The sequence below is a fragment of the Brassica oleracea genome, chromosome C9 (assembly GCF_000695525.1).
Source record: "Brassica oleracea var. oleracea cultivar TO1000 chromosome C9, BOL, whole genome shotgun sequence".
NCBI classification, from domain to species: domain Eukaryota; kingdom Viridiplantae; phylum Streptophyta; class Magnoliopsida; order Brassicales; family Brassicaceae; genus Brassica; species Brassica oleracea.
In genome coordinates this window covers 14,465,485-14,480,411 of record NC_027756.1, presented here as the reverse complement: position 1 = coordinate 14,480,411, position 14,927 = coordinate 14,465,485, and the positions used below count along the sequence as shown (strand labels likewise).

Genomic DNA, 14,927 nt, shown 5'->3' with positions numbered 1-14,927 from the left:
ATGGCAAACAACGGAAGTCTCATGCCTGTCAAAGACTTGAAACCATTTAAGACTAAATGGCGATCTCAAGTGAAAGTGCTACATTCATGGCTGCAAAACACTGGTTCTGGTGGGAAGACTCTTCAAATGGTTCTGACCGATGAACAAGTAAGTTTCAAAACGCAATCAATCATTACTTTAGAGTTCCTTAATATGCATAACTTACATTATGTTGTGATTCTTTTGTAGGGTGAAAAGATTATTGCTATGTGCAAAAGGAATCACATTTTGAGTGTCCAGCGAAAACTACCCCTGAGAAAATGGTGTGTTCTCACAACGTTTTCCGTTTCGCAAGCATCGGGCCAATATCGGCCAACAAGCCATCCATACAAAATAACGATCAGTTACGAAACTGTGATAACAAATTCTGACCTAATTCAAGATAGCATCTTCCTGCCTCTTGCCATATACGAAGACATCAATGATGGGAACTTAAAGACCAACTTCCTTATTGGTAATACCTTTATGTCAATGTTTCCGATATTTAGTTTCACTTTCTGGTTTTGAATGTTCTTCTGTATACTAATGTGTTTTTTCATCTTACAGATGTTATGGGAAAACCGTAAGCCTTGAACCAGTTCAAACCGTCCAAGTTAAAGGACAGGACCGGAAAAAAGTTCAATTTCGTTTGGTTGATGCAAAGTAAGTTTTTTTTATATTTTTTTCCGGCTTGCGTACACGACTTTCTGATTTACTTGTGCTAATAGCTGTGCTTTTTTAGTGGTAAGGACCTTGCATGTTGTTTATGGGGAAAATATGCAGAGCAATTGGAGGCTTATGTTAAATGTGAACAACCACTGATCTGTTTGATCAGGTTCGCCAAAATCAGTTTTTACAGAGGTATGTTTTTAAATGCGTTTTCATATTATTGTATTCTTTTTATGTGCCTAATTCTATCTGGGTGTTAATAGGTGAGGTGAAAATCGCAAATGCTTTTGATGCATCCATTGTTTATCTTGATCTAACTATGGAGTAAGCATTACAGTTCAAGGAGAAGTAAGTTTTGATAGACTTATTTTTTTTTTTGTTATATCTTGGTAATTTCCTTAGACAGTAAATATTTTCTACATATATGTATAGACTGGTGGAAGACGAGCTTCCTCTTGCTGTTATTGAGAAGAAATATGGTAAGAAAGAAATCGTTTTACAAGAAGATGACTGGAACAAGCTTGAGATCAAGATGATTTCGGAACTCTTTGTTTCAAATCTGGTTATATTCCTACAGAAGAATTTTTATTTAGTAAAGATTTTTATTTAGTAAAGTGCCACTAATCTTATTGTAATATAAACGTGATCATATATTCCTAGGTGGAGAACTGCAAAATCATTTGTTCAATTGCAGCTGTTGACACTGATTGGGCATGGTTCTACTTTGGGCATAAAGGTTGCAAACATCGTGCCATAAAACTTGCATCAAACCATGACGACAACCAACTTTGGCGTTGTGAGAAGTGCCAAGTTAAAATCACAGAAGTGATACCTCTGTAAGCGCATATTTTCAAGTCTTTAGTTCTTTATTCGATTTTTCAATATATTTTCACACCACTCTAAATTAATTTCGTGAACTTTAATAGGTTCAAGCTTCATTTGATTGTGAGGGATGACGCAGAAACATGTAAGTTGATGTTGTTGAACACTGTTGCTAAGACCATTGTTGGACATGAAGCTGTTGATCTGTGGGATGGCTCCTATGATGAGGTATGTTTGGTTTCTGCTCTTAAGCATTTGATTTAATATGCGCAAATCCTAAGTTTACATGTTTACAGATTGATCCAGAGCTCCACCAGAACCTATCAGAGCTTTAGAAGGAAAATCTTTTTGTTTTGGCATTTCTGTGAACTCTGACAATGCGAGGGATGGGGCAGGAACATTTAAAGTTCTTGAGGTCTGGTCTGGAGATCACATTCTTAAAGTGGAATCTCAATCCGAGCCAACCTCAATGACTGGCACATCATCTTCTATCCTGTCTTCTGGTGATGTGAGTTTGTTCTCTAGATTATACATACATTGTAATAAATTAAAGTTTCGTATATTATAGTTTTGCTAACTGTATAATTTTGTATATTAGGTGCTCATGCTGGAAGGAAACAGCCAGAATGATTCAGAAGAATGCAAAACACCTTTTACAAAACGCAGAGAGGAAGATGCTGATCTCCCAGCTTGGTTATGTACTTTAAGAAATTGATAAGTACATAACTCACTAGAAAAAACTCATTAGAAATGTGTCTTCTAATGAGAAAAAAATCATTAGAAACAAGTACTTATTTGCTAACCTGGAATAGTATCAGTGTCTAGGAAATTTTTTCTGAAAGAGTTGTCATCTACTTATTTTGTGATTTAAATATATATTCATCAGTAATGTTTTCTACTTCTTTTCGAATGCAGGTTTCAGAGCTTTACAAACAAGACATGCATATTTTCTGTTTCTCGAGTCATCATCAAAACTAAGCACTCTTTATACTTATTTTCGGGTTTTGCAGAACAATAAACAAACATTTTCAATTGTTTTTTTATTATTAAATAATTATGATTTAGTTGGTGATAACACAATCATCCAAACCGCATACAATTTACGAATCGTGAGATCAAGTTATAAGAAAACAAATAACCATAACTATTGACCTAGCACAATAACAATATTATGTGTCCTACATTAATTAAATGTTATGATCATCCTATATGTTAACGTGTCTAAGAAAATAAGCTTCATCAGCAATTTACTAACCTTGTGGTGTTTGAACTGATCTGTTGTCCTATTCTTTGCTCAGTTCGAGAATCAAAAACCTGATTTCTGTTACATGCACACCATATATTGTGTTCAAGTAAATAAAAAATTATCACCTTCTATGTATGTTTTACTAATTGTTTTGAACAACTACAATTTACTAAAGTAAACAAAATAAACTTCACCAATCTTAACCTTTTTATAATAACATTAAGCAATCTAACTCTTATTATCAATACAAGTTTCTATAATACATATTTCAATGTATAAGTTACTCACAGGGAATTTCAAATATGATGAAAAGAGTACTTATCTTCTTTTTTATCTTGTCGGCTTCTTCCCCTTTCTTTTTACGGATCTGCTCTTATCTCTGTCCCGAACTCGATTAAAACTGAACGATGATCAACCCATCACCACTGACGCATGAGGCGCTTCTTCAATTTATGTATCCATGTTTACTTTTTCTTCTTCTATGTCATGATTTCATAGACAATCAAGCAAACAATTAACCTGTTCTAAACAAAAAAACGTTTTGCTAATATCAAACAGAGTATACAAGAAGATGTTAAACAGAAAATACAGAGTAATTGGTACCTTGCTTGTGTCTATTAATCCGTTCATTACATCTTCTAAATCCAGATGATAATCGGCAATCGTTTGAAGTGATCCCTGGAATTCGCCGAATACCTCATCGGACCCTAGACTCTTCTTTCAATTCTCGAGGTATATTTTTTTTGTCATCGCATAACAGTTTTTTTTCCTGTGTAAAGTTGTTAATAATGTTTTTGGCCTTTGTTAATTTTCCAGGGGAATTTGGGCTAGCAAATCTATTTTATGTTTACAGATTTATCACCAGCATTTACAAAGCCCATTTATAAATAATATAAATTGCTTTCAATATATAAATTATTTACTCTATATTATTAAAAAGAGCATATTTTTAAAAACTATAAATTCAAATTTTCTAATATACATAAAATCTGTCCAACTATATTTCATCTATAACTAAATATGGTTAATAATTAATATGAACTTATTCACTTCTGTATATTTAACAAAATAATCCATGCAAGTGGATGAGTGAAAAAAACATATCAAATATTTTTTTATTGAATATAAAATTAACAAAAATCACCATATAATATATATAATATCTCGATTACATAAATTATAACAAATATCATAAAATATCAAACCGAAACGAACACCCGCGCCCGCGCGGATCAAGGTCTAGTGTAATATTACAATTGATACACTAAAATTGTGTCTTTATCTATGGACAAATCGACTATCTTTGCTTTTTCTAGCAACTTAAAACACTTTCGATGATTATATTAAACCTATATTCAGATGCTAAATGACCAATTTAACACATGCATTAAGATTATCAATAGATAGATATATCTAAGAATAACAATCCTATTTGTGTATAGTTCACTGATCCATGATCTCTAACACCCTAAACCTAACAAGTGACTACTCAGCCATAAACAGAGAAATCACAGAGACAATAGACGAAGAAAACATGCAGAATCAATAAATAAATAAGATAAGGTTCGTGAATATTTTCAAAAATGTCAAGATCCTACTCCCTTTACAATATATGAAATCGCAACAATGAAACTTTAGGGTCTGGTTTCTTCTAAAAAACTAGTATAGAAAATATTAGTAAAGAGGAAGAAGATATATGTCGAGGTTCCTGGCAGCTCTGAGAGAAACTTGGAATGATTATGGCAAATTCTGAAATATTAGAAGTTTTCATAAAAATCTCTGCCGCGGGAACATGCATTCGAGTGCTCCGCTCAATCAAAAACAATCATCAGATTATTCTGCATGAAAAACTCCAAATTGCACTTTTTTGCTCCAGATAGTTCATCTCCCATCCAATGCACTCCAGATATGAAATGATTCGAAATGGACTAAGAAAACTCTATAAATACTTAAAAACCAATTAGAAAACATATATACAAGATGTCAAAAACACCGTATATCAACAACTTATGTCAATAATTTTTAACAAAAATCTAATATTCTTATCTGTCTATTCTATTAAAATATAAATCACAACTCAATGGTCATAATTGGTCTACTTTCTTCGTGTGAACATTGCAGTAATACTTAGATATCTATACACTATTCTTGTTTTCAACCATGCTCAACCATATTTAGTATGTAGCTAACAGTGTTTTAATTATAGTAATCATCTCCATTCATATTTGAGTTTCTGCTCTTTGATTCTTTTTAAAAATTTGTGTTAACCTTACTTAAGTGAGTATTTTCATTATATTTTATGATTTTTTGAGGTACTAAACACATACATTTGGAGAGGATTAGTTGGATGTATTCAAAATAATCAATTATCAAAATAATCAATATTTAAGAGAAACAATATTATTCAAAGGTTTAAAAAATTATAACAGTTGCGCGGATCAACATCTAATTAGCATTAGTTTTTTGGATTTATTCGTCGTATATATTCATGTGGGTTCTATGTAATTGGTTTGTTACACGAAAAAGTAATACAAATAATATGCTATAATATTACAAGAATAAATGATAACACTGTATTTGTCTATGTGGATATTAAGGATCTGATTGGTAATAATAGATGTAGGTTTAAAATTTTTGCTGCAGAAAAAAGTCTACGGACGTTTTGCTGTGGCTTTAGATTTTATTGCTGTAAAATTTTATGGAAATCACTAAACAATTGCTTTGGATATTTGGCTCTGTAGAGCACTTGTACAGCTGTAGGTTATTTCAAAAGATGTGGTTTCAAAAAAAAAATTAAAGTTTGATTGCTCTGAATTTGATATTATAGAAATAAATAGGGCTGTGGACAGCATCTACAGCAACTACCAATATTGTGCCAAATAAGGATTTTTCGGTAGAAACTTCGAGAGTATTAATAAATTAATAAATATAATAAATTAATAAATTTTACTAATTTCGAATTAAATAATATAATTTTTTACACAATTAGATAAAATAATAAACTAATAGTTTTTATAAGCTTTATGTAATTATATGGTTTTAATATAAACATAAATCAATTCTAATATTTACATTATTTATATAAATCTAAAACATATCTATTGTATAGTTATGTTTTTATTTGCAGTGAAATTCATCTTTAATTTTCTTTTTAAATATATCTTTGTTATTATGTAATATTATATTTAAAATGTATTGACATCCACAGTTACATTTCTATATACAAAATAATCGAGTACAAACAACGTAAAATTTATATTAATAAAATCTGATAAATACACATACCATAAAATAGACTATTTTTTTTTATTTTACATAAAAACATTTTTAAATTATATAAAAATGAAATTTTAATAAGCTTATAACTCTATAAGTTAATGAAATATCAAAATACTAATATTATTAATTTACAAAGTTCTCACTATAATTTTGAAATATTATCCAAATAAATACAGAAAATATAATTGATATTTATAAGAAACGATCAATTATAACAATCAGACAAAAAATTATATATTTATGTTTTAGCAGATAAAAAACTAAATTAGACTTAACTTAGGGTCTGACTGGTTTTTCCGCTATGATCCGCAAATGCAGCTTTTGCGGTTGGTAGCGGTTAACAGTGTTTCGAAACAATCATACAAATAGCTATAAAAATCGCTCCAAACCGCTCTGAACCTCTTAAAATCAAAAGTTGGTTCCAGCTAGCGTTTGCGGTTGCCGGCGGTTGCAGGTGGAAAAATAAATATAAAATTATTTTCAAATATATTTTAAAATTTTAAAATGGAAATTTCGTAAAAAAAAACATATACATATTTTATATATTAATTAAAATTCACAAACAGTATCATAATTTGCTTTAAAAAACTTTAAACTAACTATTTATTAGAATTTTTAAACATTTATATACACAAATATATAAAGATGTACACATATATAAATGAAATAAAATATTTTTTATTTTTTTAATATAAATCTTCAAAACAAATTTTATTAAAACTATAACTTTCAACTAATTTAAAATTTTTATAAATAAACATATATTTTTATTAATCATTTTATGTTGATAATTATTATATTTTATTACAATAGTATGCTTTTTATATTTTTTTTAATGTTATAATATGTTAATACGGGTAATTTATTATTAAACCGCTGCAATATCTTATAATCAATCAGTTACAAATATCTCGCAAACGTAACAATTTTCAAACGTTGTATCAGTCATACAAAATGCTTAATAACGCCTGAAACCCAACCATCCGCATCCGCAGACTTTCGCACCCGCAACTGTAATCGCTGCGTTCAAATCAGTCCGGCCCTTAGTTTATTAAATTGGGGTTTCACAAATATCATCACAAACAATAATCGTGATAAAGAGTACATTGATAAACACTAATCCGATATAATATTGTTCTAATACTATAAAGATCCGGATTTTCTAATATTTCATTTTTCTATTAACTATTACAAAGTGATTCCTAAACTATTTACAAAAATATCATAATAGATATGTACATAAATCCATAAAGATAAACTTTAAACTTTTTTTTTTCAACATTAATAAACAAACTTAAAACTTATAGTATCTTTTAATATTATGGCAGTAACTATGACTAGCCCTGGGACGGATCGGATATCTGAGATATTTTGAGATATTCGGATCCGGATCCGGCGAATTCAGATCCGTAAAATTGCTATCCGGATCTGGATTCGGTCTCTCCGGATATCTGGGGTTAGAATATCCGGACTAAAATCTGAACACCCGCTGATATCCGGATCCAGATCCTTTTTGAAAAAAAAAAAAATTATATTAAAAACTAGCTAATTAAAATGATTTATTTAATTTATTTAGCCTATTAATTTTTTTAAAGAAAAATTATTGAAATTGAATAAAATTAAAAAAAATCATTATTTTATATAAAAGTTATATATAGCATACATATATAAATATAATTAAATTTTAAATATTTTAAATAAATAGTAAGTTCGGATCCGGATCTGAATATCCGGACTTAAAATTTCATTATGCGGATCCGTATCTGGATCCGCCGAATCCGTAAAATCAAGATCCGGATCCGGATGCGGACCCTCCGGATATCCGTTTTTCGGATTGGATCGAAGCAAATCCCAGATCGGATAACAGATCTCGGATATAAGTTTCAGGGCTAACTATGACAATAAAACGTGGTTATGAATTTACCAGAGAATAGTAGATAAGATTTAGTAGACTTGCTTTTAGGAGTTGTAGATGTAATCATGAGTCGTGACTGCTCTTCCTTTCCCAACGAGTTTTTTCTTCTGCTCGTTACGTTCAGTCATCTCAAAACATTACTTCTTTCACTTCTCAGTCACATATTCGCAACCACAAAGCCACATGTGCTGTGCTGCCACAGAGCCATATGTTTGACTGATTGATTGACACACACAAACTATAATATTCTCTACCAATATTTGCAATGGAACTATATTCCTTTTAACTAAGCTAAACAAAACTAGTATTCTGGTTTGTCTCAAACTAGAATGCTTCTAAAGAAAAATTACTTGGAAACGAGGTTTTATTCGCCAATTAAAATAACTTAAAAAAAAATCTATTAGACGTACACATTCATGATCTTTCATAACATACACAAACAACTGAAATATTTCTCTATATCTTTGCGTTTCTCCAAACATAATCTTACACCTACCCACTAAGCTCTCTTTCCTGACCCCATTCTTCGACTCTTCTCTCGTGTCTTGAGAAAATGAAAAGCGCTAAGAAGCATGCTGTCTCACAGAGTTCTTCTCTGGCTATTGTCGAAGCAAATCCTCCCGAGAACAAAAAAGTTGTCCCCATTGATGCACCGATTGTATCTTCTTACAATGACCGGATCAGGCCGTTGCTCGACACTGTTGACAGGCTCAGGAACCTTAACGTGATGAAAGAAGGGATCCAGCTTCCAACGATTGTCGTTGTTGGAGACCAGTCTTCGGGGAAGTCGAGTGTGCTAGAGTCATTGGCAGGGATCAGCTTGCCTCGTGGACAAGGAATCTGCACTAGGGTTCCTCTTGTGATGAGACTCCAGAAAAGTTCTAGCCCTGAACCTGAGATCTGGCTAGAGTATGGTTACAAGGTTGTTCACACGGATGAGGAACACATTGCTGAAGCTATTTGTGCTGCAACTGATGTGATAGCTGGTATGTCCTCCCTCTCTCTCTTCCTTTCTGTTAAATGTTGTGGTTTGAAACATGCACATTCAAAACGAGCTAGCTGCTTATAGAGAACCCTTCTGAAACTACATATGCACATGTAACTGAATACTGGTGTCAAGATGTGTTGTATGAGTATGTAAACTCCTAGATAAGTCTTGATTGTGATAAGTCCCTGAAACTACATATGCACATGCAACTTAATACTAATGTCAATATGTGTGTGTGTATGAGTTTATAAGCTCTTAGATGGCCTTAAGGGATGTTATATATTTTATGATAGACTAGTTTTGTTTCCTGATGAAACTTTAGTGTTGTATGATAGAGACTTAACCAAAGTAAGTTTTGATTGTGATCAAGTACTTGACATGTGTTGCAGGTTCTGGTAAAGGGGTTTCAGACGCTCCCCTGACTCTCCATGTGAAGAAGGCTGGTGTTCCAGACATTACCATGGTTGATCTCCCTGGAATAACCAGAGTTCCAGTGAACGGACAGCCAGAAAATATCTATGAGCAGATATCGGCTATGATCATGAAGTACATAGAGCCTCAAGAATCCATCATTCTGAATGTTCTGTCAGCAACCGTTGACTTCACGACCTGTGAGTCCATTCGCATGTCTAGACAAGTGGACAAAACCGGTGAACGGACTCTGGCTGTAGTCACAAAGGCAGACATGGCTCCTGAAGGTCTTCTAGAGAAGGTGACAGCAGATGATGTAAGCATCGGACTTGGTTATGTCTGTGTGAGAAACCGCATTGGAGAAGAGACATATGAAGAAGCTAGGATGCAAGAAGAGTTACTCTTCAGGACTCATCCAATGCTAAGCTTGATTGATGAAGATATTGTGGGAATCCCTGTGTTAGCTCAGAAGCTAATGCATATCCAAGCAACAATGATCGCTAGATGCTTGCCTGAGATTGTCCGCAAGATCAACATGAAGATGGAAAATGCTGTGTTGGAGTTGAACAAGCTGCCAATGGTGATGGCTTCCACTGGGGAAGCATTGATGACACTGATGGACATCATTACTTCTGCAAAAGAGTCTCTCCTGAAGATTCTCATCCAAGGAGACTTCTACGAGTTCCCTGATGAGCCAAAGATGCATTCCACCGCTCGCTTGGCTGAAATGCTGAGCCAGTTCTCAGACACTCTGCAAGCAAAGCCAGAAGATGTTGTTACTGAGTTCTTAATGGTTGAAATCAAGATTCTTGACGAATGTAAATGCGTTGGCTTGCCTAATTTCATACCAAGATCAGCATTCTTGGCTATCCTCTCAGAACATGTTGACGTCATTCATATGAAGCCGGTTGAGTTCATCAGGAAGATATGGGACTACATTGAAGGTGTTCTCATATCAGTACTATCCAAGTATTCTGAAAACTTCCCACAGATTCAATCTTCCATAAAAAGAGCTGGTCGCAGTCTAATCACCAAGACCAAGGAGCAGGCTGTGAATCGAGTTACTGAGATGGTTGAGATGGAGAAGTTGACTGATTACACATGTAACCCTGACTACATGAAGACATGGACAGAGAAGACAGCTACGCAGCAAAACTTCATCCATGCTGTGCTGAACGATGTGAAGAAACCTGAGACATTCTCACTCGCTGGACTTGGGGAAGTGAAGATCTCGCATCTGAGGAAGTACCACGCTCATTTGCTGCAGCAGGCGTTCGACATGAAGATGAGGATCACATCGTACTGGACGATTGTCTTGAGGCGGATTGTGGACAACCTTGCTCTCTATCTTCAGTTCTCGGTGAAGAATCTGGTGAACACTCAGTTTCAGAAGGAGATTGTGGCGGAAATGGTGGATCCTAGAGGTGGTGGAGGAGTTGAGAGGATGATGGAGGAGTCTCCGTCGGTGGCTAGCAAGAGGGAGAAGTTGAAGAAGAGTGTGAAGCTCTTGAAGGAGTCTAAGGACGTTGTGGCTGCCATTGTGGACCAAACTTCTGGGTTTGGAGATCGTTGAACAAGTTGGATCTTTCTTGCTTGGCTATGTTTATGTTCTTTTGTGCGGTAACGCTAAGCTACTAAGCTTCTTGTTTATGTTGTCTCTGTGTGATATCTTTTTGTTGTTGTTAGTTTGGTCAAAACTTTTGTTGCTGTCCAAGTCTGCGTCAATCTGTTTCCTATTTTCTTAATATCATTGCCTATATTAAGCTAAAATCGGAGGCAGTAACATGCCTGAAGTGTACAAAACACAAGTCCCCATCACAATCTTCCAATCAAAGCGCCATCTGTATCCCATTACAATGACCATATCAGGCTGTTTCTTCACACTCTCGACAGTCTGAAGGATCCAGCTTCCTACCAGTGTTATTGTTGGGGGAGTCCAAGTACACAATACAATCCATTGCTAACCAGAGTTGTGGCTATAAGATCGTTGATCAGTTGCCAATTTCTGGCTATGGTAATAAATTTCTCGAGTTTTTTTATTTTTTTTAATTATACATGGATATTCTGGCGTCACGGAAATGGTTCAGACTAATCACGTGTTACCATGTGTCGATTTCCTGTCACTGGCGATGCCGAAATGTAAATTTCCTAGTGGCTGTAATTCAAACTCTCGTGGCTTCACCGTATTAGGCTTTTGCCCTTAAGTTAATCACCACTTGACACAAGTCCCGGTTAATTTGTTGAGTTTTTATGGCTTATGTGATCTCTTGGACCTGGATTTTGCTTTAAGTTTTGTGGTGATGATAATTTCTTACTTGGAACGTGAATGTTTTTCTCGTTTCTATGAATCCAAATAAAGCTCTGATAAATTATTATTATTATTATTATTATTATTCATTGTGTGTAATAGTTGAAGTTGGAATAAATTTGGCAAACAAAACAAAGGAATTTGATTGAAATGAGGACAAATGTTTGACATGAAAACACCTGAACTGAGCTTAGTAGTGAGTTCAAGGTCGCCGGGGAAATTTAGAGAAGTTCGGTGGTCGACGTTGCATATAAGCTGTTCTTCCTTCTATGCCTTCTTCGGTTCCATAGAATAAGAGGGTCGTATCACCTCCTAGTCCCTGTGTACCAGATAATTTTACGGAAAAAAGTATATTGATGAAATAATACTGACTTGTGGCTTAACAAGTTGGTGGAAAAGGCTAGAACCTGAAGTCCAGCATGGCCATCATCGACTGCATTGAGTGCTGCCTTAAGAACACGGATTGCAGTAGGGCTGTTCCGTAAGATTTCTCTGCACCATTTCACAGTTTCTTTCTCCAAATCCTCTAGCTATAACACAATAACATGTCTCAGTGAATGAACAAAACAATTACCAGCAAGAAAGGAAGTTACACTTTTATGAATCACTAATGGTTACTACTCATTAATTTTACCGGTACAACTGTATTGACAAGTCCCATTTTATCTGCTTCTGAAGCTGTGTAGAATCTCGTCATGAACCACATTTCTCGTGCCTTTTTAGGACCAACCTGTTTTTTTTTTTTCAGACAGTTTGATCAGCCCGTTTTTGTTGCATCGGAGTACTAGTCAGTTAGTTGTATCGAGTTATTACCAGACGAGACATGATTGAACTTCCATAACCAGCATCGAAACTTCCAACCTGCAGATAGAAAATCGATACTTAATGATCAATGAGGATTAGTATCAACTCTGCTCCTACTTCACTGTCACATTCAAAGTTGAAAAAAGAGGCTAGAGGGAGAACCTTAGGACCCGTCTGACCGAAAATAGCATTATCAGCTGCAATGGTTAGATCACAGACCATGTGCAAGATATGTCCTCCTCCAACAGCATAACCAGCCACCTGAATTAGTCAATCAAAAATGACATGGAACCAAGATCAGTAAAAGATGAATATACTAGACCGGCAATTGTATTAAGGTGCATACCATTGCGATAACTGGTTTTGGCAGTCTGCGGATTTGAACCTGAGAATGAAGATAAGAAACAAAGTTGGAAAAAATACACTAATCCTACTAAGACTAGATAACCTGAGCTTTTATTTTTGTATTGAAAATCAAAGACATACCTGGAGATCAAGGACATTAAGTCGACCAACATCATTGGGATCAGCATAACCATCTGGTGTCCTCAACGCTTGATCACCACCACTGCAAAACGCTTTCGTTCCCTATACCACCAACAACACAACTATTCAGAACAATCAATTTGGAGCCAAATGACCATTCAAACTTTGACAGCGGCTTAAGGCCAATGTTTCATCTCTGGCTTGAGCCTAAGCTAGACACAAAGTAACATAACCTAAATCTAGACAAAGCTCATAACTAACTAATTTACCTTGCCGGTGAGTATAATGACACCTACAGAGCTATCGTCTCTGGCGTCATTAAACGCACGCATAAGCTCCTTCACAGTCTGAGGCCGGAACGCGTTTCTTCTCTCTGGACGGTTTATAGTAATCTACATAACCAAAAACTATTCAACTGAAGAAGAAAGAAACACACACAGCAGAGAGAGAGAGAGTTAGTCGAACACGTTACACTAACAAACCTTCGCAATATCTTCACCGACGGCTTTCTCATATATAATGTCAACAAACTCGAGATCAGATTTTCTCCAAACGACTTGGTGAGTCGGCACTTCACCGTGCACCTTATGGTACTTGTCATTCATCGACGAAGCAGTAGAGAGTTCCACTGAGTGAACGCGAGTTGGAATTGTTTCCAAGGGGATGAGATGATTGGTGACGACGGAGATACGGCGGCTCGCGGTGCCGAGTTCCTTGGAGTCCGCCATTGGAGAGGAAGGAGCGAGGGACAGAGAAAGATGAGAATGATTGGTGATGAAGATGACAATTGACAAGAGATAAATTATATTTTTAATTAAAAAAGAATAAACAATTGAATTCTTCCAAAGGAGAAGAAGCGTGAAGGTTTAGAGAATCAGAGGAAGTGGACGTAATCTCTTGGCGCGCCTGTCTCTCTTAAGAACGTTTGACGATGAGATAAGATAAGGCGAAACGCAATATACATTTGCGTTTTAGTTTGGCAATTATTTTCATAAAGGCCCTTTAACTTTGAGATTTATTTCGGCTTTATTTATTGTTAAGAAATCTGTTTTGGGGAATTATATTGCCATTTAAAAGAGATAAGAAGATTCTTAAACTTTAAATTCTCAATCAATACTAAGAGAGAAGGAGTACTAAAAATTCTACCTATAAAAGTTGTTTGGACTTTTTCGTTTTTTAGTCCAACCTATAATATAAAACCAAATATCATAACATTGTTATGCCTTCATTATAACAACAACTTAAAATTTATTACATTTTAATAAATAACCCACGATTTCTAACAATTATTATAAAGACAATTGTTATCCTTTTATATTTGGGGAAATGGAACAACTAAACTATGCTATTGTCCCCTTAGTACAAAATCAAATTTTGTCACTTTTGGACTTTCACTACTCTTCAAAGTTATAAAAATTCATATCAATTAATTTACAATGCAAAAAAATTAAGAAAAATCTAAAATCTAAAGTAGTCAAACATGTGCATCTATGAAAAATACTTTTGGATTAAAAAGATATTTGGAATGGTAAATTGAAAAATAGGCTAAAGGTGTTAGTATATAAGATCTACAATCTACGACGATTCAAAATATGCATTCTAACTGAAACACAATGATCTACATACCGAAGAATGCGCATTAGACCGGAAACATTAAGATCTAAGATGGCAGAATACAAAATCAATATTTTCTTCTATGTTCTGCCTTTCTGGTAGACCATAAGTAATAATAAACGTTCTTATATCTTCTATGGAAGTATATACATTCTTCTCACTTCTCATATATCTACAATATCTGTATTCTATATCTACCACATTATCTTTATTCTACCATACGTAGAATGTACTTTCTACTAGATTTTAAACAAAATCCGAAAATCTAGGAAAAAACGGTTAGAAAATATTCCCTAAATCTATTAATTTTTTTTATTTCCTTTTTTAAATCTTCTTCCCTAAATTTTTCTTTCTTCGTTGCCAACCA

At 34.3% G+C, this 14,927-nt stretch overlaps 3 protein-coding genes across 3 annotated transcripts; 2 read left to right on the top strand and 1 right to left on the bottom strand.

The window, feature by feature from the left end:
- Positions 1-1,844, top strand: LOC106314394. Its single transcript, XM_013752267.1, has 9 exons — positions 1-147; positions 229-512; positions 586-681; positions 854-879; positions 951-1,011; positions 1,120-1,249; positions 1,348-1,523; positions 1,614-1,737; positions 1,806-1,844. The coding sequence occupies exons 1-9, from the start codon at positions 1-3 to the stop codon at positions 1,842-1,844; spliced, it is 1,083 nt and encodes a 360-aa protein (XP_013607721.1).
- A 6,646-nt stretch (positions 1,845-8,490) lies between these two features.
- Positions 8,491-11,058, top strand: LOC106316773 (dynamin-related protein 4C-like). The gene is made up of 2 exons (XM_013754645.1): positions 8,491-8,935; positions 9,327-11,058. Exons 1-2 carry the CDS (start codon positions 8,503-8,505, stop codon positions 10,919-10,921), a joined length of 2,028 nt encoding a protein of 675 aa, XP_013610099.1. The 5' UTR covers positions 8,491-8,502; the 3' UTR covers positions 10,922-11,058.
- Positions 11,059-11,745: 687 nt separating this feature from the next.
- Positions 11,746-13,798, bottom strand: LOC106313733 (1,4-dihydroxy-2-naphthoyl-CoA synthase, peroxisomal). The gene is made up of 9 exons (XM_013751631.1): positions 13,429-13,798; positions 13,216-13,338; positions 12,947-13,048; positions 12,807-12,845; positions 12,623-12,721; positions 12,470-12,517; positions 12,291-12,386; positions 12,064-12,186; positions 11,746-11,975 (listed from the first exon to the last, which is right to left on the bottom strand). Exons 1-9 carry the CDS (start codon positions 13,672-13,674, stop codon positions 11,859-11,861), a joined length of 993 nt encoding a protein of 330 aa, XP_013607085.1. The 5' UTR covers positions 13,675-13,798; the 3' UTR covers positions 11,746-11,858.
- Between the last annotated feature and the right edge of the window lie 1,129 nt (positions 13,799-14,927).

Excerpts from the sequence above, each read along its gene's own strand:
- LOC106313733 (XM_013751631.1), bottom strand. The coding sequence starts at position 13,674 with ATGGCGGACTCCAAGGAACTCGGCACCGCGAGCCGCCGTATCTCCGTC. Across the intron at positions 12,722-12,806 it reads CAAAACCAGTTATCGCAATG|GTGGCTGGTTATGCTGTTGG; the intron begins GTATGCACCTTA and ends TGACTAATTCAG. Across the intron at positions 12,387-12,469 it reads GTTCAATCATGTCTCGTCTG|GTTGGTCCTAAAAAGGCACG; the intron begins GTAATAACTCGA and ends AAAAAAAAACAG.
- LOC106314394 (XM_013752267.1), top strand. The coding sequence starts at position 1 with ATGGCAAACAACGGAAGTCTCATGCCTGTCAAAGACTTGAAACCATTT. Across the intron at positions 682-853 it reads TTTCGTTTGGTTGATGCAAA|GTTCGCCAAAATCAGTTTTT; the intron begins GTAAGTTTTTTT and ends CTGTTTGATCAG. Across the intron at positions 1,738-1,805 it reads GGGATGGCTCCTATGATGAG|ATTGATCCAGAGCTCCACCA; the intron begins GTATGTTTGGTT and ends ACATGTTTACAG.
- LOC106316773 (XM_013754645.1), top strand. The coding sequence starts at position 8,503 with ATGAAAAGCGCTAAGAAGCATGCTGTCTCACAGAGTTCTTCTCTGGCT. Across the intron at positions 8,936-9,326 it reads TGCAACTGATGTGATAGCTG|GTTCTGGTAAAGGGGTTTCA; the intron begins GTATGTCCTCCC and ends CATGTGTTGCAG.